We start from the raw sequence: 24,302 nt of genomic DNA on the forward strand, positions 1-24,302 counted from the left end.
GTGGTACTTAAGGTGGCATGTTATTGCTGAACTAAGATGTGATTCATGTGTCTAAACTAAAACGACTGTATGTTGATTTGAATATTGAAGGGAGTAGTACATGATGGTACACCGTGAATTAAATATTGAGGCAGTACATGGTACACAGTGAACTGTAGCATAGTTAATGGAAAATACATTCAAAGGCAAGTGGTTTTAAGTGTAACATACTTTTTTTTAAATCACATTCACATTGCAATAAATCTCCATTTTATAACTGTATATGTTACACTGGAAAACAGGGGAATGACATACACACATTGAAGTTCTTTCAGTACATTAATTAAATTCGGTATACACAAGATTATACTTGCTTACAACAGCTGGTAAATACTGTTCATGCTCTCTCGCGTCAAAAACGTAATTACAATACAGTCCCAGTAAATGTACCTCCTGTTTTTCCAGAATCAAACAAAACATCTAAACATCCCACCCACTTATGTTTTGATGCCGTCCAGTTGGAAATATGCACCAACCGACGTCACAAAATCAGGGGGTATATTCCCAGAGCTGTGTAGTGTTATGAGTAACGTCCAGTGCTATCATTTCAGTGGTGGTGGTTATGAACAGGACAGTAGGAGATAACTGTGACTAAAACAGATGACTGCTTTTAACTACAGTGAGAGTAGAACACCACAATATGAGCTACACAACACAACATGTCGTTGGTCATTATCATTCAATGAAAAGGTATTCTAGAACTAAAGTTGGAGTCAATTATACCACTGCGCCACTCGGCACTGCATCGCAGTGCTAGCTGTGCCACTAGAGATCCTGGTTCGAATCCAGGCTCTGTCGTAGCCGGCCGCGACCGGGAGACCAATGGGGCGGCGCACAATTGGCCCAGGGTAGGGGAGGGAAGGGCCGGCAGGGATGTAGCTCAGCTGGTAAAGCATGGCGTTTGCAATGCCAGGGTTGTGGGTTCGATTCCCACGGGGGGCCAGTATGAAAATTAAATAAAAAAAATGTATGCACTCACTAACTGTAAGTCGCTCTGGATAAGAGCGTCTGCTAAATGACTAAAATGTAAATGTAAAATGTTATATTTCAATTCAGGAAGTAACCCGATATTCAATTTCTAAGAATTGAAATGAAATTTACCCATACCCTGTCTAGAACTAATCCAAGTCAACGAACAGGGAGAAAGTTCCACTGCAGTCTAAAATAAAATCTCTTCCTGACAATTTATATTGTGTCTTATGTGACATTTTGACCCTACGTGGCTAAACAAAAATGAGGTTTTTAAAAAACGATTGATCTTCAACTTTAAGTGTGTAAAATACAACTATGTCAGTCTGTCTTCCATCCAATATGGACCTAAAGAAAGATAGACCTAATAATATCCAAGGTGTCACAGGGTATATAGTCAGATAGATACCATGAACTGAAAAATATCACAATAAACCCAAATATCTCAGCATAATTTTGAGTACACAATATTTCATTTCCAACATAAAAATATGGAGTGCAACACATGAATAGCTATTTGTGACTTTTAAAAAGGTATGTACACTTTATACTGTTTAGCTCGGGGGTAAAACAAACATGAGACATTCTTCACCCAAACTAAATTAATACCATACTGACTTGATTTGGAGAAGGTAATCCATGAATCACATGACAAAAAAAAGTAATCAGGGGGAAATTACTCTTCATCAGAAAATCAGGCGGACTGCTGAAACAAAAATAATTTCATCTCTATTCACTAATTACACTTTCAAAACAATTAAACCATGTAATAACGCCTTCAACGGAGATGCTCTGACCACTTTCATACAATCAGGCCAAACACACACACACACACACACACACACACACACACCTCTCTTCAACACTGATAGGTCCCACTCAGGCATAGAGACAGAGTCATAGCGTGGCCCACCAGGTCCAGATGATAGTGTGTAGGGGTCAGATAAGACAGACAGACATTTAAAAAAAATATTTTAGTCATTTAGCAGACGCTCTTATCCAGAGCGACTTACAGTTAGTGAGTGACCAACCAATCCCTCTCAGCAGCTCTATACCTTTCTGTTCAGGCAGCTAACAGGGCACTAAAGTGTGGGAATGGCACTTCCTGTGTGTCTGAGTCATTCTGCCAGGGTCCTGGCCTGGCATGGCCCTTCCATATTCAGTCATACAGCATCCTGTTGACACAAACCAGCCCTAGACTGGTGGTTTCCTGGTAGGGTGGATTAGTGGGTGAGTTTATCAATGTCTTGTTTTCAGCTTGTTCAGTCAGTACAAAGAGTTCAACTCCTTTCACCTTCACAACAATAACAATGATTTTCTGATTCTCAACTGAAAATAATCCAAATGATAACCTGTGTTAGATATGTGCTGAATAACCCCTTCCTCTTCATTGCGGTGACACAGGATATTATATGTCCTTAACAGGAAGTGAGGGGCGTCTGCAGCAGAGACACTCTGTGGTCCATGATCAGCCACTGCGGTTACCTTGGTGACCAGAGTCCATTCAGTTCAGCTGCAGCCACTGTCAGGCGCTCATCTGATCACTCTCAAATCCAGTTCAATAAATAGTAGAAAAATAATCCTTTATTTTTTCTTTGTTATCTTCTTCTTATAAATCTGAGATGCTTTGTTTACACTTTTAAACAAGTTCAGACCCCTTTTGAATAAAAGAGGCCTCCACCACATTCCCCCATGTATCTGAGCAGAGCTATACTGTGCTACAGAAGCTAGTGTGCCTCCAGCAGGGTGCAACAGCGGGGGGTCTGCTCTGTTCTCCCCAGCCCAACTCCTCTCACCCTGGCTGGGCACAGTGGGAGCACACATTGGTGGTGGAGTCTGGAGTTGGTAGTGGTAGTGTTGGATGAATAGCTAGTAGTGGTGTAGCCAGGCTTGGGAGGGGGCTGGTGGGGTTGGAGGAGAGCTGAGGCATGTGTAGGGGTCGGGGTATGAAGGATCAGCACTCTGCGTCCACACTGTGCACAGTGACTGCTGCCTGCAGGTGGTGTGTGTGTGTGTGGAGCTGGTGGTGGGGCGGGTGGCGGTACGGGTGGAACTTGTGGCTGAGCAGTGCCGCCGTCTGAGGGGGCGCGTCCAGATCCAGGTCGTCGTCGTGATTCCCCACGTCCACGCCGGCCGACAGGGGGTCGTTGTTGCAGGGAGGGTTCTCGCTGTCCTCCTGAGGACTCATGGTGCTGTAACCTGTCGTGACACACAGGAACACACAGACGTTAATACACATTCAATTCACATTTATGTAAAAAACACAGGCATTCATAAAACGAGATAAGGATACAAGCACTTTGTGATAGACCAATAGAGACTTCAGAAGAGAATCAGCATACTTTACACACCAGAGTATACTTACATAGATCTATAATTACAGTTTAGGGAATAACATTCTAAGCCATCACACCTCATTAATGAAATGTATGTGAAATCTCAATCTTTGTAGAAACGTCTGGAGAAAGAGAGCTGTATGTGCAGTGAGTGGTGTGTGTGTGTGTGTGTATGTTGCACATGGGCTGGTATGAAGGGACGAGCTAATTGAAAGTGTGTGCCCCTGCAGTGGAGAGAAAGAGAGAGCGATAGCCAATCAGAGGGGGATTGCCAACACTTATTTGAATCCATCCCTCCATCTCCAATGCCTCTCCTACTTCCCTCCCTCCCTCCATCCATCCATCCATCCATCCATCCATCCATCCATCCTCCACCGACTCCCCGCAGATCACGGATATTAAAGCATCATACATATCTGCCGCCTCCGATATTGCCAAAGCCCAACATTTAGCAGCCCTCAGGCACTTTAGTTCTAGAAGATAAAGCATCAACTCTTATAAAACACTAGAACTGTGGAAAGATGTGCCGAGTGTAATGGAAGGTAGGTAGGAGTGGAAGATGGGAGAAGGAGTGGGCATCTATAGGTATCTATCTAAGCGAAACAAAGAGATAATAACAAAAGAAGAACAATATTTACATGGCTCAAAGAGAAGGAATATAATATCTATTGTTTACAGGAAACTCATTCAACAAGTCTAGATGAAGTTGCATGGAAAAAGGAATGGGGGGGGGGGGGGGTGAAATATACTTCTCCCATGGGCTAAGAAACTCAAAAGGGATGATGATATTAATTTCGATCCGAATGTGCAAATTGTCCAAACAGATACGCAAGGTAGATGGATTATTTTAAATATGTTATTGGACCATAAACAGATATGGCTCATTAACCTTTACGGACCAAATAATGATGATTCACACTTCTTTGACAATATATATAATAAATTATCAACCCTGCAAGCAATTCAAGACAATATTATTATGGTGGGGGATTATAATACTGTTTTAAATAGCTCAATGGACCGTAAAGGAAATCACACTACAAACAATCACCCTCATGCTCTTAAGGAAATCATGAATGTCATGGATACATTAGAACTAGTAGATATATGGAGGCTTAAATATCCTGATCTAGTGAGATATACATGGCGGAGACTCAATCAAGCTAGTCGTCTTTACTTCTTTCTTATGTCATTCTCGTTGGCACCAAAAGTTTAAAAAGTGTTGATAGGGGACAGAATGCGGTCGGACCATCATATAATAGGCATATACATTACTCTTACTGAATTTCCACATGGGCGAGGATATTGGAAATTTAATCAAAGCCTATTGGATGATAACTTGTTTTTAACTAGGACAGAGGAATTCATAACTGATTTTTTCCGACATAATATAGGTACAGCAAATCCCTTTATTGTATGGGATACCTTTGAATGTGCCTTTATGCAATTCAGTACTCATCTCGAAAACAAAAGCAATTTAGGTCAAAAGAGTCCATACTAACAAAGGAAATAGAAGGTCTAACAGAACAGATAGATAGCAATAAAAACTAACATAGAGGCTCAGAATGGGCTCCCGAGTGGCGCAGCGGTCTAAGGCACTGCATCTCAGTGCTTGAGGCGTCACTACAGACCCCCGGTTCGATTCCAGGCTGTATCACAACTGGCCGTGATTGGGAGTCCCATAGGGCAGCGCACAATTGGCCCACCGTCGTCCGGGTTTGGCCGGTGTAGGCCGTCATTGTAAATAAGAATGTGTTCTTAACTGACTTGCCTAGTTAAATAAAGGTTAAAATTAAAATTAAAAAAGAATAAATTAGAGGAAAAACCAAAATTAATGGAGAAACGTATTCAAGAAAGATCAAGTGTAATATATTATAAAAATAAAGCAAACTGGATGGAATATGGGGAAAAATGCACCAAATTATTTTTTAATCTTCAGCATTGAAATGCTACCAAAAATAATTTACTGAAACTGGTTACAAATGACGGAGTCACCCATGATTCACCAAATTATATTTTGAAGGAGTAAACAAAGTACTTTAAGCATATGTTTTTGTTTCAGTCGCCTCCATCTCCTCTAACTGAAGCTAATTGTAGAGGTTTTTTTTTCTATTGATAATGTAAAATTAACAGCCATACAGAAAGACTCATGTGAAGGTGAAATTACAGAGGAGGAACTTCTGGATGCAATTAAAGACTTTAAGTCCGGGAAAACTCCAGGGTTGGATGGCATACCAGTCGAGGTATGCCAAACCTTTTTTGATATACTCTGAGGACCGTTATTAGCATGTTTTAACCACTCCTATGTAAATGGTAGATTATCAGACACTCAAGAAGAAGGTCTGATTTCATTATTACTGAAAAAGGACACAAGTGGAAAATACAAAAGATCCAGTCCATTTAAAAAATTGGAGGCCCCTTACACTTCAGTGTTGTGATGCAAAAATTCTAGCAAAATATAATTAAAAAGGTATTGTCTGACATTATTCATTCTAATCAGACAGGTTTTTTACATGGAAGATACATTGGAGATAATATAAAGGCAAGTACTGGAAACAATAGAACACTATGAAAAATCTGGGAATCCAGGCCTGCTATTCATAGCAGACTTCGAAAAGGCATTGGATAAAGTACGACTGGGGTTTATATATAAATGCCTGGAGCATTTCAATTTTGGAGAATCTCTTATAAAATGGGTTAAAATCATGTATAGTAACCCTAGGTGTAAAATAGTAAATAATGGCTATTTCTCAGAAAGCTTTAAACTGTCAAGAGGAGTGAAACAAGGTTGTCCACTATCGGCATATCTATTTATTACGGCCATTGAGATGTTAGCTATTAAAATCAGATCCAACAATAATATAAAAGGATTAGAAATACAGGGCTTAAAAACAAAAGTGTCATTGTACGCTGATGATTCATGTTTTCTTTTAAATCCACAACTTCAGAGAATCTAGATACATTTTCTAACCTCTCTGGATTACAACCAAATTATGATAAATGTACTATATTACGTATTGGATAACTAAAAAATAAAAAAGTTACATTACCATGTAGTTTACCAATAAAATGGTCTGATGGTGATGTGTATATGCTCGGAATACATATCCCAAATGAAATAAATGATCTCACTGCAACACATTTTAATAGAAAGTTAGCAAAAATAGATAAGATCTTGCTACCATGGAAAGGTAAATACCTGTCAATTTGTGGAAAAATCACCTTGATTAACTCTTTAGTATTATCCCAGTTTACCTATTTGCTTATGGTCTTGCCTACGCCTAGCGAACAGTTTTTATGAGAAAAAAATATGAGATATGAGAAAAAAAGATTCAATTTTATTTGGAACGGCAAGCCAGACAAAATTAAACTGGCCTATTTATATAATGAATATGAATTCAGAGGACAGCAATGATTAAATATTAAAGCTTTAGACCTATCACTAAAAGCTTCAGTCATACAAAAAAAGTTATACTTAAATCAGAACTGGTTCTCTACCAATGTTCAAGAATGGCCTTTTTCCATTTATTCAGATTACAACCTCACACTTTCAGTTATTTGAAAAGGAAATCTCCCAAATATCACTATTTCTAAAACAAGCCATAGAAAGTTGGTTGCAATTTCAATTGAATCCTCCAGAAACGACAGAACAAATAATGCAACAAATATTGTGGTTAAACTCCAAAATACTAATTGCTAAAAAAAATTTTTTTAAAGGTATAATCTTCGTAAATGATATCATCGGTAGGACTGGTGGAGTTATGTCGCACATGCAGCTAACAAAAACATATGGAAATGTCTGCTCTACCCAAAATTACAACCAAATAATTGCAGCATTACCGCAAAAATGGAAGAGGAAAGTGGAAGGGGGAAAATGTAAGGAACTTGTCCGGATGGACATCATGAAAATGATCGGAGAGGTTGAGGGTAGAGGAAGTTCAGGAGTAAAAACAAACAAAGTAGAATTATTGTGAGATTGGCTGTGTCCATGAAATGTATAAGCATTGTTGTTCACTAGTTTACATGTTTACATTTTACATTTTAGTCATTTTGCAGACGCTCTTATCCAGAGCAACTTACAGTTAGTGAGTGCATACATTTTTTCATACTGGTCCCCCGTGGGAATCGAACCCACAACCCTGGCGTTGCAAGCGCCATGCTCTACCAACTGAGCTACACAGGACTGTATCCAATTAGGGAAGGGGTGGTGGGGTTGGAAAGTAATAAAGGGAAATATATATTTTTTAAAGGAAATGTGTATGTATGTATGTATGTATGTATGTATGTATGTATGTATGTATGTATGTATGTATGTATGTATGTATATATATATATATATATATATATATATATATATACACAGTGAGGGAAAAAAGTATGCCCACTGACAAAGAAATGATCAGTCTATAATTTTAATGGTAGGTTTATTTGAACAGTGAGAGACAGAATAACAACAAAAAAATCCAGAAAAACGCATGTCAAAATTTTTATAAATTGATTTGCATTTTAATGAGGGAAATAAGTATTTGACCCCCTCTCAATCAGAAAGATTTCTGGCTCCCAGGTGTCTTTTATACAGGTAACGAGCTGAGATTAGGAGCACACTCTTAAAGGGAGTGCTCCTAATCTCAGCTTGTTACCTGTATAAAAGACACCTGTCCACAGAAGCAATCAATCAATCAGATTCCAAACTCTCCACCATGGACAAGACCAAAGAGCTCTCCAAGGATGTCAGGGACAAGATTGTAGACCTACACAAGGCTGGAATGGGCTACAAGACCATCGCCAAGCAGCTTGGTGAGAAGGTGACAACAGTTGGTGCGATTATTCGCAAATGGAACAAACACAAAATAACTGCCAATCTCCCTCGGCCTGGGGCTCCATGCAAGATCTCACCTCGTGGAGTTGCAATGAACATGAGAATGGTGAGGAATCAGCCCAGAACTACACGGGAGGATCTTGTCAATGATCTCAAGGCAGCTGGGACCATAGTCACCAAGAAAACAATTGGTAACACACTACGCCGTGAAGGACTGAAATCCTGCAGCGCCCGCAAGGTCCCCCTGCTCAAGAAAGCACATATACAGGGCCGTCTGAAGTTTGCCAATGAACATCTGAATGATTCAGAGGAGAACTGGGTGAAAGTGTTGTGGTCAGATGAGACCAAAATTGAGCTCTTTGGCATCAACTCAACTCGCCGTGTTTGGAGGAGGAGGAATGCTGCCTATGACCCCAAGAACACCCTCCCCACCGTCAAACATGGAGGTGGAAACCTCCATGTTTTGGGGGTGTTTTTCTGCTAAGGCGACAGGACAACTTCACCGCATCAAAGGGACGATGGACGGGGCCATGTACCGTCAAATCTTGGGTGAGAACCTCCTTCCCTCAGCCAGGACATTGAAAATGGGTCGTGGATGGGTATTCCAGCATGACAATGACCCAAAACACACGGCCAAGGCAACAAAGGACTGGCTCAAGAAGAAGCACATTAAGGTCCTGGAGTGGCCTAGCCAGTCTCCAGACCTTAATCCCATAGAAAATCTGTGGAGGGAGCTGAAGGTTCGAGTTGACAAACATCAGCCTCGAAACCTTAATGACTTGGAGAAGATCTGCAAAGAGGAGTGGGACAAAATCCCTCCTGAGATGTGTGCAAACCTGGTGGCCAACTACAAGAAACATCTGACCTCTGTGATTGCCAACAAAGGTTTTGCCACCAAGTACTAAGTCATGTTTTGCAGAGGGGTCAAATACTTATTTCCCTCATTAAAATGCAAATCAATTTATAACATTTTTGACATGCGTGTTTTTGGATTTTGTTGTTGTTATTCTGTCTCTCACTGTTCAAATAAACCTACCATTAAAATTAAAGACTGATCATTTCTTTGTCAGTGGGCAAACGTACAAAATCAGCAGGGGATCAAATACTTTTTTCCCTCACTGTATATATATATATATATATATATATATATATATATATATATATATATATATATATATATATATATATATATATATATATATGCGAGAGAGAAAAAAACATAATGGGGATTGGAAGTGATGCAGACAATTACATTGATGGAAGTTACAATCCATCTGCAATATTAAAGCTGATCTACCCCCTAAGAAAAAATAAAATTAAAAGAGGTACTGATATAACCTGGCTAGTAGAGCTTCTGAAGGTCATTTGGCCTTTTGACATGTTCTCTAATTCTGTCAGAGAGAACTATGGGGAGAACTTCAATGGGATCCGGAGGAGAGGAAATATGCCAATGTCAGCAGCACTGACTGCATAGCTCCTCTCTCCTATCCTCTGCTCAACTCCTTCCATCTATTGATGAGAGGTCATTTCAAACAGTGCTATTGCTATTTGTCATCCGTTTTCAGAGTAGTTCAAGAGGTGAGAAAAGTAATCTCAGTTAAAAGGTCATGAACAGTGCGCAACCGTGGAGACGGGGCCTGAAACAGGGTAATAACTTGGACATAATACACAGAGAAAGGTTGTATTAATAAAGCCCATACCTGGATGTCTGTTAGCCTGCAGGCTGTTAGACAACATCCTTCACTCAGTGACTGAGTGTGTGTCCAGAGAGTAGAGCAGCTGTGTGAGTGTGTGGACTGTGGAAGGACACCTCTGACTGAGTGTGTGTCCAGAGAGTAGAGCAGCTGTGTGAGTGTGTGGACTGTGGAAGGACCCCTCTGACTGAGTGTGTGTCCAGAGAGTAGAGCAGCTGTGTGAGTGTGTGTCCAGAGAGTAGAGCAGCTGTGTGAGTGTGTGGACTGTGGAAGGACAGCTCTGACTGAGCTGAGGAACAGAGCCAATACGCTTTTGCCCTGAAACGCCTCCGCCCTCTTTCTTGCACTCTCTCTGTATTTCTCCACTGCATCCATTTCCTCCTCTCCTTCACTTTCCTCTATGATCAGTAGTTACACTAGCAGTGTTAGCTAGAGTCTCATCTCCGGTGGTTCTACACAGAGTTATACTACTCTCCTCCCTCTCAACCATACAATGTGTGGTTTTAAGAGCAGAACAGAGGCCTGTTTCCTCTGGGGTCATCTTCTGGTCTTACCGTGGTCACTCTCTGTCCCTGAGCGTCCCCAGTACCTCCTCCTGCGCTCGGGACTGTGGGTGTGTCTCTCGATCACCGCGGCGATAAACCGTGTGTTGCTGACTGCAGGACGGGACAGGAAAACATCTAGGTTTAATACAAGGAATAAAACACAGGGTCAAGTCAAGGTAATGGTCTTACAGTACACTGATACTAATTGTCCTGCAGTACTTACTGATTCCCCTGTCTTCATGACTGTCCTCATCTCGCTCATTATCCAGGTTAGACATCCGCACTGACATCTCTGCAGAAAGGAGAGAGGGAAAGTATTATTGTAAGAGATTTCTTTCATGTATCTCTTGTCAGAGTTAACAACGAGTGTTTATGGTCTCATTAGGGAAAGGCAATGCTGCTGTCTGTAGCGCAGGTCAGCCATTGAGTCCAGGGCTTTAGTTAATTAAATCATCCCCACAGCTCTAGCAACAGCTTTCATTATCAAAACTAAGACCTGATTGTCAGACAACAGAGGCAATTATAGGGGCAATTACTGTCTGAGTTTGAGTACTTTCATAACACACTAAGACACTAAAGTGGTTTTAAATGTCAATAACATGTCCTATTAATAGCACTGAGATTTCTCTGAGAACTTAAATCAGAGGCTACTTGTGTCACCGATGTTGTCCAACTTGCATGCACTAATTAGCTGTATTTCCATAGTCAGTTGTTCTAGGTAACATTCATCTCCAGTATGTCGAGGTGTCTTACCCTGTGCAGCCAGAGGGGACATGTGTTGGTGTGAGCGCCGGTGGATCTGGTGTCTGTAGGCGTAGACAGCCAACACCAGCACCATGATACAGCCCATAATCCCCCCGGCAACCGGCCCTACCGGGGCACTCCGAATCATGTTCAGAGATGCCACCTCCTCATCTGGAAGGAGGGAGGGGAGAGCAGGGGGAGGAGGGAGAGAGAGTGGAAGTTAAATAAATTACATCTATTATGTTAACCAAATATTATTCTAGGAGGACTATGACATAGGCAGAGCTATGTATTTAGAGAGTTGGGCCAATTTGTCGAATTTGTAATATTGTTCTAATTCTAGACATTCAGTTACACAGCATTGTTTAAATATTCCCCATGTAATGTTAATGGTGAGCTAACATGGCCGCCATAGAATGTTGTAGGGTCATGTCAATGCATCAGAATGCAGAAACCTCAATAGAGAGTTGGGCCAATGCGGTTTCATGTTAGCTCCCCATTAACATTACATGGGGAATACTGTGTAACTGAATGTTTAGAATTAGAACAATATTACAAATTCTACAAGTTGGCTTCTCTAAATACATTGCTCTGGTCCTAACTCTCTAAATAAATTGCTCTGGTCCTAACTCTCTAAATAAATTGCTCTGGTCCTAACTCTCTAAATAAATTGCTCTGGTCCTAACTCTCTAAATAAATTGCTCTGGTCCTAACTCTCTAAATAAATTGCTCTGGTCCTAACTCTCTAAATAAATTGCTCTGGTCCTAACTCTCTAAATAAATTGCTCTGGTCCTAACTCTCTAAATAAATTGCTCTGGTCCTAACTCTCTAAATAAATTGCTCTGGTCCTAACTCTCTAAATAAATTGCTCTGGTCCTAACTCACTAAATAAATTGCTCTGGACATAGCTGTGGGAAATCAAGCCCACTACCCTGTTCTGTTTGCATGACCTTGTGACAATAAGGACTGAGTAGACTCACCCAACATCCCCATGCCGTCCATGTAAGGGCTCTTGGCCCCGAGGATGCCCCCGAAGCATTCCTTCTGCAGGGCACAGTAAGGTTTTTCCAGGTGGGTCTTCCCATCATTGTCCACCATACACCATTCACAGTCCAACACGCCAAAACAGTCACTGGGGATCACAGAGTAAAGGTAAGAGGTACAGTCATGGTCAAGACTCTAACATACAATTTAAGGGATTTTCTTCACAGTAAATCTCAGCAAATGTATTTTGGAAATGTGTTGTGATCTGAAACTTGTTTTGCTCTTCTAAATCAGTATATACACATCACTACATGTTTTAATTAAACTCCAGTTTGAGAGATGACAGAGGTGTGGTCTAAAATAAGAAGTTTATTATCCAGTACAGTATTTCTTCACACTGTCGTTCCCCCAGGGAGGTGCTGTGGGCAGTAGCTGTGGGCGGTAGCCTGTGGGCTATAGCTGTGGGCTGTAGCCTGTGGCTGTGGGCGGTAGCTGTCGGCGGTAGCCTGTGGGCTATAGCTGTGGGCTGTAGCCTGTGGCTGTGGGCCGTAGCCTGTGGCTGTGGGCGGTAGCCGTGGGCGGTAGCTGTGGGCGGTAGCTGTGGGCTGTAGCTGTGGCCTGTGGGCCGTAGCCGGTAGCTGTGTGCGGTAGCTGTGGGCGGTAGCTGTGGGCGGTAGATGTCCTCTACCTGCTAGTGAAGCGCTGGCTGCAGCGGGTGTTGATACACTGGGGCAGGGTGTCCTGCAGACTGGAGTCCATCACCGTCAGAGACAGGGGCTCCTGGTGCACCTCACAGCTGGGGTTCCTGTTGAATACAACCACAAACACGGTCAGACCATAGTGATGAACATGACCACACGGTCAGACTACAACAATGACAAACACAGTTCAAATGAGAGACACCTGTCACCACACTGAATCAAGGAGGTAATGACTAACCAACGATAATGTCCCAGTTTCAAATTAGGCAGTAATTAGCATTACATGAAAAGACCTCAATCAACCACAACAGAGTGAACACTACATGAATGCATGACTGCAGTCTGACAGCAGCTTTGTGGACAATCTTTTCTCTAGCATCCCTCTATCCTCCCACCCGCCCTCTCCTCTCACAAAGAGCCTTAGCCAGACAGACAGTTGTTGTTAACCTCTACGGGATCTGTGTCCCGTATAAGGGACGGTTGAGCTAACATGCGCTAATGTGATTAGCATGACTGTTGTAAGTAACAGCAAACTTTCCAGGACATAGACATGTCTTATATGGGCAGAAAGCTTACATTCTTGTTAATCTAACTGCACTGTCCAATTTACAGTAGCTATTACAGTGAAAAAAATACCATGCTATTGTTTGAGGAGAGTGCACAACAACAAAAAACCTATCACGGCAACTGGTTTGATACATTCACCTCTGAATGTACTTACATTCAGTAATCTTGCTCTGATTTGTCATCCTAAGGGTCCCAGAGATAAAATGTAGCATAGTTTTGTTTGATAAAATCCATTTTTATATTCAAATGTAGGAACTGGGTTCTATAGTTTGAACCCCTGCTGTCTAGTTGTGTGAATGTTAGTGTATAACCTAATGATCCATCATGTATGACATTCCTGGGAGTGTGTAAACTTACATTTTGTATTACCATATCATTTTTGTATGTTCTCTATAGTTATGTACTTGAAAATTTATCAGTTGACCAATTCGGCACATTTGGGCAGACTTGATACAAAATAGTCCAGTATTGCAATGCTTCACTTGATCAATCTGAAACTTTGCGCACACACTGCTGCCGTCTAGTGGCCAAATTCTAAATTGCGCCTAAACTGCAACATTATATTGTGGTCTTTCTCTTGCATTTCAAAGATGATGGAACAAAAAAATAAATAGAAAACGCATGTTTTTTTGTTTGTATTATTTTTTACCAGATCAAATGTGTTATATTCTCCTGCATTAATTTCACATTTCCACAAACTTCAAAGTGTTTCCTTTCAAATGGTATCAAGAATATGCATATCCTTGCTTCAGGTCCTGAGCTACAGGCAGTTATATTTGGGTGTCATTTTAGGCGAAAATTGAAAAAAAGGGTCAGATCCTTAAGAGGTTAATGCTAGTCAAAGTTGAATGGCTGACTGAGGACACAGGTGTTTCTGAGGAATGGCATGATGAGACAGTGAGCTGCATGACCGAGTCCATCACTTCCTGTGGGCACTATAGAAAAGGCTTCAGTACAGATGCGGGTACACACACTCAAATACACAGACACCCACACACATCTACATTACAGTAGAGCAATACACATCTAAACACACAAACAAAACAAAAATGTGGGCTTTTTTAACATGCAGGATGTTTATCGTGGTTCTTGACTCACCTGTTCTCAGCGTAGGTGAGGTTGCCAGTACACTCGTTGACCTCCAGGGGGCACTCACATGGACACTCACACTCATTCTGCTCCATCCTGTACAACACATGGACAACAGTTACAGCCATGTTGTAAGAATATAGATCCATGAAAGTTATGACTGAAAACCAACAAAAGTACTATGAATGAACTTTGTGACGCAAATATTCACCCCTTTTAATACAGCAAGTTAAACAGATACCTCGTAGAATTAATTGAGTTCTTGAATAGAAATAATAAAACACCATCTTATTTCCAATGTAACTCTATAACTCCTGTGACTGTATATCTGACCTGTGACAGTTGAGACAGAGGCGGTCGACGGTGCTACAGGCACAGAAAGCCAGCGAATCACACGTCTCATTGACGATGCCAGCGAAAGCGTTGGTGCCAGGGATACGGGTCAGACGGTACTTGGAGCAGTGGCTCCCGTGGACCAGGTTAGTCAGATCACCCTGTGAAGGAAGAGGGATCGAGAGCGAGAGAGGGAACATAGTGAGATATGTTACTAGACAAGGGTTTATCCAATGATTTATATTTATACACTAGATGACTAACGGGGCGCTGTTTTGAAGCCGCCTTGCCTCCATCTTGGCACTCCCCCACCATTGTAAAAAATATTTTGGAAGCTATAGAAATGCATTTATTCATGTTTAAATTTGTTTATGCCATGTTTATTATATTACAGACACCTTAATGAATACTTTTAAATTGTATTATGTGAGCTAAACATAAAAATACAAATAAAAGAATGTGTGTAATTTTGTCCTTGAAACATTTAAATGAAATACTGTAGAATTCCATTCATTCCTATGGAGGTCTGCATTTCTGAGGAGTGCCAATATGGACGACCGCTGGCTTCAGAGCCTCTCATTGGCCAATACTTAGCATCAGCAATCCAGGGTTTATATACATCATTGGGTTTATCAGACAGTACATGGAGCCGTGGACCAGGTTAGTCAGGTCACCATCAGGAGAGACAGGAGGAGTGTTGTCAAGCTTCTTTGGGTTTGTTTAAAAAATGCAAAATACTATGTATTAGAGAAAACATGGTACTAGACTATGGTTTATCAATGGCTCTACAAAGAAAGGAAGCACTTGGGTCATTTGAGTAAAGCTCATTGAGGCTGCTATACAATTTCTCACCACGTGGTGGGGCTATAATACTGATGGACAATAATAAAAGCTGTCCTGGGAAAATGGTTTTCTGAGGGCAACAAAGCGAGAGGACACTACCTGTCAAATTTACTCAGTCAGTGTCAAACTGTATCCAAAATGGTGGATCTTGTGACACAGGGGCTGTCAGACTTTGGACAGCAGGGTCATATTGGGGCCGAGAGAGACAGAGAGAGAAAGACAGACAGAGAGAGAGACAGAGCGAGAGACGGAGAGAGAAAGACAGACAGAGAGAGAGACAGAGAGAGAAAGACAGACAGAGAGAGAGACAGAGCGAGAGACGGAGAGAGAAAGACAGACAGAGAGAGACAGAGAGAGAGACAGAGCGAGAGAGACAGGGAGAGAGAGACAGGGAGAGAGAGACAGGGAGAGAGAGACAGGGAGAGAGAGACAGGGAGAGAGAGACAGAGAGTGAGAAAATCCCTGCTGTCCAAAGTCTTATCTCTGAGCCCCTACTCACAATGATGCTGGTGTTGAACTTGTAGAAACGCTGGACCGTGCGGTCGCTGAAGCTGTTGCACAGGTTCTTCTTGACAAAGTTAGGATGGTTCAGGATGTCGTTGGCCACCAGTGGTTCCTTGTGTGTGATGTGCTGCCGCTCGGCTGGGGCGTGACCTTTAGGGTCGATGAGGGTGGGGTGGGCCACCAAGTAACCCCTGTCCTCCATGATGAAACACCTAGAGAGAGAGACAGCAAGAAAGCGACAGAGAGAGTGACGGAGAGATCGAGACCGAGAGAGCGAGAGATGGAGAGACAGAGAGAGAAAATCCAGTTGAAGTATTATTCATTTTACTGAACAGTACAATCAATTTAACTTAATACACTTAAATACTTAAACACATGCCCACTGAAATCCATCTGATTTAAACACAACAGAACCCGAAGCTCAGACTTGCTGTTGAGAGGGAGAGAGCCAGAGCGATTACAGTGGATGTGGAGGGCAGAGAGCAGTGTTAAGTCAGGAGAGACGGGGGGTGGTGTTACAGGGAGAGAGAGCAAGTTCTGAGGGTTAAGAGCACCACATGGGCCAGGCTCCAGCTCAGCTCTGTGTATTGTCCCATATTACCCCATCCTGCATGATAGAAAACCATTCAACCCCAACCCACCTCCATCCCCTTCCTCCAGTTAAACATGAACCACTGAAGACTGTCAGACAGAGAGAGAGAGAGAGAGAGAGAGAGAGAGACGGGGGGAGCGAGAGAAAGAAAGGGGGAGAGGACTGGAGAGAGAAGGGGGAGAGGGAGGGAGAGATAGATTAGGGGTACAGAGAGAGATACTGGAGGGAGGGAGGGGAGACAAAGAGTGAAACGAGAAAAATAATGTAGCAGCAGCATCTAGCATAACAGGATGTTTCTGGAATGTAATTATAATCAGTTTATCTTCTTTTGACTCCCCCTCCCTCCCTCTCCCCTTCTCCCTCTCCCCTTCTCCCTCTCCCCTTCTCCCTCTCCCCTTCTCCCTCTCCCCCCTCTCCCCCTCTCACCTTCTTTGTAACCAGCATAGTTTATTTCTGGACCACAACAGAAAACTTCCTTGAGTCTCTCTCTTTGGTTTCTCCCACTTAGCAGAGGGCATGCTGGGATGTTGGAGGACTAGTGAATGTGCCAGGATCCCTATCAGTCATAGTCACAAACCCCTATAACAAGAGAGAAGGACCCTCAAAGAAAGACATACCGGATCTTGTTGCCCTTGTCCTGATTGCAGATGGGTAGCAGGTCCAGCAGAACCTTGTAGAAGTAACGCAGTGTGAAGTCTATCCCCATCACTGCTACTGCATACCCTGAGGCCATCTGAGAACTACACAGAGAGAGCAGAGGAGAGAACATTATTCAACAGTGCACATTTCATATTCTCTAGCTACCTTCCCTTCCCAAAACCATGCTCTGGTATAAAGGCATGTTCGCGCAGCTCTTGGGAGCCTTATTTGAGAGCAGCGTCTAGGCATACTACAGAGGCCACAGGACATGCTCACTGGGCCAGAACCAACAAACACACTGAGCCTGCCTTATCAGAGCTGTGTGTGTATTATATCATAATCCAGTTGTTGGTGATTGCCTCAAGTCTACAGCCTCCTCTGAGATTAACCAGTAACGTTGTAACTGTAGTCAGCAGGCACAAACAGGAGACTGCCAGGGCCATTACACTTGCAGATCAAATTAGTCTGTCTATTTCCCACTACTTCTTCATGTTTTGCTCTATGTATTGCTTGAGATAATGGTCTTATGTGGCTCAGTCGGTAGAGCATGTCGGTTACAACCCCAAGGGTCATGGATTTGATTCCTACTGCTGCCACCCATACAATGAATGTATGCACGCATGACTAAGTCGCTTTGGATAAAAGTATTTGCTATATTGGCATATATAATGAAATGCCAGTTATGAAAAAAACAGAAGAGCTTGGCATTGTATCATTAAAAAAACTAAAGAAACAGAACGTTTCAAATTCATCAACAGTCTCAAATGAAAATCTCTTAGTGTTTATCAGGTTGCCCTGATAACTAGACTGGTGTATCACCATCACTCTGTGTGACATGGATACAGTCCAACTGGGTTTCTTCCAATCAGAGCCTAGGGCGTGAATGGTGAGGAAGATTGTGTGTGTCCTCCTAGAGTACCTGGAGGCGTGGATGGTGTGGCTGATGGTGACCACGTATCCGGCCCCGCCCACATCCAGGTAAGGCCCGGTGAAGGTGATGAGGCCTGGGTTCGCCACCGCGTGCTGGTACCTGTTTGGATCAGAGGTCAGAGGTTAGAGGTTAGAGAGCATGGTCAGTGTGATGGGAAACAAAAACAAACGCCTTGACACAACATACTAATTCCCTGACAATACCTGTGGATACTGTCTACTAACTAAAGACTGGGGGAAAAAAACTAAAAAACAATGTTTATTCTAGAAAAGTAACAGATCCTGACTGAAACATTTATACTAAAACATTCCAAGGTGAAAATATATCTGACTACTCTAGACTGCCATACAAAATGAAAAGTGTCATGAAGGATTTAGTAGAACTCAAAACTTTTCCATAGAAAGTGAATCATTCAGACCATGAACAGAGAAAGCTATGCACTAAGCCGATCCAAAACACTGTTTTGCAGGACTCACCTTTCCATCACTCTCTACCCCCCACACACCGCTAAATTAACCTCACCATTGTCTCCGGGTCGGATCGAAGGCTTTGTCCATGAGTGAGCCGGGGTAAATCCGAAGCACCCCATTGGGCGTTGCTATGTAACGGCGAACAATGTAGCAGTTGAGGCTACTCATCTCCATGAGTGTCATCCATTCATCTGTGACGTGACTGGTCGCCATCACCTCGTTCCTGACCGACGACTAGATGGAGAGAGAGAGGGATATAGCAGGGTTCCTTTAAGACAGGGAAGAAGAGCTGAGCTCTCTCTAAGCTGTAGGGTAGGCCCAGCTCAGGATCTCCCTCACCCTTTACTGAGAGTCTCTCAGTCTCTCCCCCACTCTCTCACCACGTACAGAGAGGGGCTAAAAATGCTGTGCACACAGGCTGCTAAAAACATGGAGCTTTTCTCTAGCTTCTCCTAAAAGACACAGAAAGCAGTGAAGCTAAGAGACCTGTCTTTCTTTTGGTGGTGTTTTGCTAGTGTGGTCTTTTCAGAAGATACGTGTTTGATATTAGTTTGGCTTCTCTGTGTTAATGACTGTCGTTACGGTCAATCAAATGTGATTGTGTGAGTGTGTGAGTGTACCTTGAGTCCAGGGTTGGCTATGAGGCGTGTGTTATCACTGAGGTAGGCAGTGTAGTGTTCCACCATGCGTTTGGTCTCTGGTTGGCTGAGGTGTTCGTAGGGCGAGGAGAAACTCCCTGCAGACAGCATCACTGTAGGACTCTCTGAGAGAGAGAGACAGAGAAAGAGACAGAGAGACAGAGAGCCAGACAGAGAGCCAGACAGACAGAGAGAGAGCGAGAGAGAGACAGAGAGACAGACAGACAGAGAGACAGAGAAAGAGACAGAGAGAGAGAGCCAGACAGAGAGCCAGACAGACAGAGAGAGAGCGAGAGAGAGACAGAGAGCCAGACAGAGAGAGAGAGAGAGAGAGAGAGAGAGAGACAGAGCCAGACAGACAGAGACAGAGAGCCAGACAGACAGAGAGACAGAGAGAGAGAGAGAACCAAGAGCCAGACAGAGCCAGAGAGCCAGACAGACAGAGAGCGAGAGAGAGAGCGAGAGCGACAGAAAGCCAGACAGACAGAGAGAGGAAAATAGAGACTAAATGAATAAATTCTCTGCCTCTAGCCTAGTTCCTCTCTCACAGTCATTGCCTGTGTGGCCCCATGTCTTACCAACGGTGGCCAGCTGTTTGAAGTGCAGACAGGAGCTGGGCTGTCCCAGCAGGTCTAGGCGATGATAGAGCAGCTTGGAGCTGGGAGCAGTGTTCAGGTTCTTCAGGTGTTTCACAGGGATCTCTGGCTGGACGTACACTATGCACAGGATGAACGCCTTGTCCTGCACCTGGGGAGGGGAGAGGATGGGATTTATATGTGTGTTAATGAGTATCCCTGGGGTACAGGCACTGGGTGGAAGGGAGAGGGATTGAGGGAGAAGAGAATGGATGTTTTGTGTAGGAGCTTCTACTTAGAGCATACACACAGCTAGAGACATTTTACTAGATTTTCACAATCATTGATAAGACATGACTGATCATAACTTGTAATGGGGAGTTGAGGTTTAGAAACTCCTGAGCTCCGACAGTGACACTACACACACTCCTACTCCCTGCTCCTGTCTGCCTTCTTTTCCAGTGTGTTTACTTTCAGACGTCACAGCGAGTGTTTTATTAACCCATCGCGTGAGCGCACGCACGTGCACACACACACGCAGGCCGTCCTTTCCCAGCACTGCTGACTGGTGCTGATAAATGTGCTGTGCATAATGACGGCGCCAATGATTTTAAAGGCCCATTGCAGTCAAAACCATGATTTTCCTGTGTTTTATTTATATTTTCACACTGAGGTTGAAATAATACTGTGAAAATGATGATAATACCGTTTTAGTGTAAGAGCTGTTTGAAAAGAACGCCTAAAATGTCTGCCTGTTTTGGTGGGATAGAGTTTAGGCCTAATTAGTTAATAGACCAATAAGAATAAGAGTTCCAAACCTCTGCCAATAACAGCTAGTTTTCAGTTTTCCCAGACAGTCCTAGCAAAATTCTTGCTTGAGAAATTGCTCTTTGCTAATAAGCTATTTTTGTTTCTTTTTGACCATTTGAATTGAAAACAGTCACAGTAACGTACTTAATTGTTACCCAGAAATGATTTGATATCGAGATAAAAACAGCTGCATTGGACCTTTAAATTACACATGTTGAGTGGATCTGGCTGGGAGGCTAGGACAGGACAGGACAGGAGAGAGTGGGCTGGTGTGGCAAAACACTGAAACACACCAGAGCCCTTCAGCAGATCTGGTGCAACAAGACTTTGCTAAGCCAAGTTACCATTTTAATGCTGAACTTGACAACAACATAGAGACAGCTGGGTAGAAGAAACTAGTCATAGGTCATAGAATAAGTGATGTGTGAACTCTGTTTCTCAAGCAAAAAAATCCACTTTTAAGATGAGGTTTTTGCTGTCCGCCCTATTTTTCCTAAAACATGACACATAGTGGCTGGGGGGGGGGGGGGCACTGGGTTTTTCTAAAGGTGACAGATTGGAGGTGACAGTGTTGGGTGGGAACCACTGTGACTGAGGGAGATGGCGTGACAGAGGAAGAGGGAGAGAGGGAAAAATAAGATGAAGATGCAATACTGAATTGCTGGCTTGTTGTGTTATGGAGAGAGGGGGTGAGAGAGGGACAGAGGGGAGAGGAAGAGGGGGAAAAAAGGGATCTCGATCTAGAGAGGAGAAATACAGAGTCACAAACAGACAGACAGACAGAGTGACAGACAGCAACAGCAGTGCATCGCACCAGTTTCCATGTGTAGCTGACGTTGTAGGCCTCCTTGCTGGGGTCTCGGAGGCGGTTGGTGTGCCAGGACAGAGAGGAGTTGGTGGGCACAGCTATCACCTGACTACCCAGGGGAAGACTGGAGGGAGGGACAGGAAGTAGGAGGGTTAACGTTAGCAACACAAGAGCGTGCAATGCAGATTACATTATGTAAACAAAGATTGCAATGACAAAGAGAGTGGATGAAAACACATCTTACTACATTACTAGTCTGCCTTGAGTTTCCAGCATGGATACATACTGGTGAAACCCTCTGAGCCTTGACCCTAACTCACTGGAGTATGTTGTCCCGTACCACGGGGAACCCAGGGATGTTCTCATAGTGGATGATGTCAGTGTGGAGGGGAGGCTCTGTCATCAGGTAGGGCCGTGTGAGGGACGGGTGCATCAGGGTGTAACCTAGGAAACCAAAAATATCCACATCATCAGAACAGAACACGCATCATCAGTCAATGCCATCAAGGGCTCTTCACAGGAGCAGCCTTTCATGGAGCCTCCAGCACCCAGGGGCCTTGACCACACCTCACCCCAGGGACGGGCTACTGCTCCCTGGGCAGGGTGAGGCCAGATCACCCCTAGACCCCTACTACTGTGGTCCTGTATTCAGGCAGGCACCAGAGCAGCACTAATAGTAAGCTATGGGAGATTGAAAGCCCTTACGAGGGAGGAGGGAAGGAGGGAGAGACAGGGGGGGTGTATTTTAAGGAGGGCAAAGTGAGAGAGAGAGAGCGAGCGAGAGCGAGGAGAATCCCTCTTCTCTAACGACAAGGTATCTCTGACCACATTACCTCCATACTACAACAGTCCATTAACATTACAGCAGCAGTCTACTCTCCACTCAACTGTTTATCTGCTGTCTAATTGAGAGTGGCCTATTAGTCACAACACACCTAACGACTTTAATACTCATTAATCATGGTTTGACAGTGTAATAAGCACCGTGCAGTAACAACCTGTCATCTGACAACAGACTCATTACAATAACATTACTGCCAACCATTCGGATTGTTTCCCAAAACCCCTCTAGGGAGTACAGAGGCTATACTGCTAGTCTGACAAAGTTTCATAATAACCCAGTCAACACACACGTCTGAACATGGCCTGTTTAACTTGAAAATCTTTTATTTAAATTTTTTTATTTTATTTTTAACCTTAACATCTTAAATACAGTGGGGAGAACAAGTATTTGATACACTGCCGATTTTGCAGGTTTCCCTACTTACAAAGCATGTAGAGGTCTGTAATTTTTATCATAGGTACACTTCAACTGTGAGAGACAGTTGAAGTGTACCTATGAAATCCAGAAAATCACATTGTATGATTTTTAAGTAATTAATTTGCATTTTATTGCATGACATAAGTATTTGATACATCAGAAAAGCAGAACTTAATATTTGGTACAGAAACCTTTGTTTGCAATTACAGAGATCATACGTTTCCTGTAGGTCTTGACCAGGTTTGCACACACTGCAGCAGGGATTTTGGCCCACTCCTCCATACAGACCTTCTCCAGATCCTTCAGGTTTCGGGGCTGTCGCTGGGCAATACGGACTTTCAGCTCCCTCCAAAGATTTTCTATTGGGTTCAGGTCTGGAGACTGGCTAGGCCACTCCAGGACCTTGAGATGCTTCTTACGGAGCCACTCCTTAGTTGCCCTGGCTGTGTGTTTCGGGTCGTTGTCATGCTGGAAGACCCAGCCACGACCCATCTTCAATGCTCTTACTGAGGGAAGGAGGTTGTTGGCCAAGATCTCGCGATACATGGCCCCATCCATCCTCCCCTCAATACGGTTCAGTCGTCCTGTCCTCTTGCAGAAAAGCATCCCCAAAGAATGATGTTTCCACCTCCATGCTTCACGGTTGGGATGGTGTTCTTGGGGTTGTACTCATCCTTCTTCTTCCTCCAAACACGGCGAGTGGAGTTTAGACCAAAAAGCTCTATTTTTGTCTCATCAGACCACATGACCTTCTCCCATTCCTCCTCTGGATCATCCAGATGGTCATTGGCAAACTTCAGACGGGCCTGGACATGCGCTGGCTTGAGCAGGGGGACCTTGCGTGCGCTGCAGGATTTTAATCCATGACGGCGTAGTGTGTTACTAATGGTTTTCTTTGAGACTGTGGTCCCAGCTCTCTTCAGGTCATTGACCAGGTCCTGCCGTGTAGTTTTGGGCTGATCCCTCACCTTCCTCATGATCATTGATGCCCCACGAGGTGAGATCTTGCATGGAGCCCCAGACCGAGAGTGATTGACCGTCATCTTGAACTTCTTCCATTTTCTAATAATTGCGCCAACAGTTGTTGCCTTCTCACCAAGCTGCTTGCCTATTGTCCTGTAGCCCATCCCAGCCTTGTGCAGGTCTACAATTTTATCCCTGATGTCCTTACACAGCTCTCTGGTCTTGGCCATTGTGGAGAGGTTGGAGTCTGTTTGATTGAGTGTGTGGACAGGTGTCTTTTATACAGGTAACGAGTTCAAACAGGTGCAGTTAATACAGGTAATGAGTGGAGAACAGGAGGGCTTCTTAAAGAAAAACTAACAGGTCTGTGAGAGCCGGAATTCTTACTGGTTGGTAGGTGATCAAATACTTATGTCATGCAATAAAATGCAAATGAATTACTTAAAA

The 24,302-nt window shown here is 43.3% G+C and overlaps 1 protein-coding gene across 1 annotated transcript in view; it reads right to left on the bottom strand.

The window, feature by feature from the left end:
* Window positions 1-2,962: 2,962 nt before the first annotated feature.
* Window positions 2,963-24,302, bottom strand: part of cachd1 (cache domain containing 1) — a gene marked incomplete at its 3' end in the record, with an annotated part of 83,542 nt that continues 62,202 nt past the window's right edge. The window contains exons 11-26 of the mRNA XM_084163493.1: window positions 21,952-22,075; window positions 21,638-21,755; window positions 20,017-20,185; window positions 19,421-19,563; window positions 18,853-19,034; window positions 18,319-18,429; window positions 17,378-17,500; window positions 16,164-16,380; window positions 14,822-14,982; window positions 14,498-14,584; window positions 12,820-12,936; window positions 12,128-12,279; window positions 11,156-11,317; window positions 10,626-10,694; window positions 10,412-10,513; window positions 2,963-3,207 (exon numbers count right to left, since the gene is read on the bottom strand). Coding sequence (XP_084019619.1) covers window positions 2,963-3,207; window positions 10,412-10,513; window positions 10,626-10,694; window positions 11,156-11,317; window positions 12,128-12,279; window positions 12,820-12,936; window positions 14,498-14,584; window positions 14,822-14,982; window positions 16,164-16,380; window positions 17,378-17,500; window positions 18,319-18,429; window positions 18,853-19,034; window positions 19,421-19,563; window positions 20,017-20,185; window positions 21,638-21,755; window positions 21,952-22,075 — 2,282 coding nt within the window. The remainder of the gene's footprint in view (window positions 3,208-10,411; window positions 10,514-10,625; window positions 10,695-11,155; window positions 11,318-12,127; window positions 12,280-12,819; window positions 12,937-14,497; window positions 14,585-14,821; window positions 14,983-16,163; window positions 16,381-17,377; window positions 17,501-18,318; window positions 18,430-18,852; window positions 19,035-19,420; window positions 19,564-20,016; window positions 20,186-21,637; window positions 21,756-21,951; window positions 22,076-24,302) is intronic.

Source organism: Coregonus lavaretus (assembly GCF_964263955.1).
Source record: "Coregonus lavaretus genome assembly, chromosome: 6".
In the NCBI taxonomy this organism is placed as follows: domain Eukaryota; kingdom Metazoa; phylum Chordata; class Actinopteri; order Salmoniformes; family Salmonidae; genus Coregonus; species Coregonus lavaretus.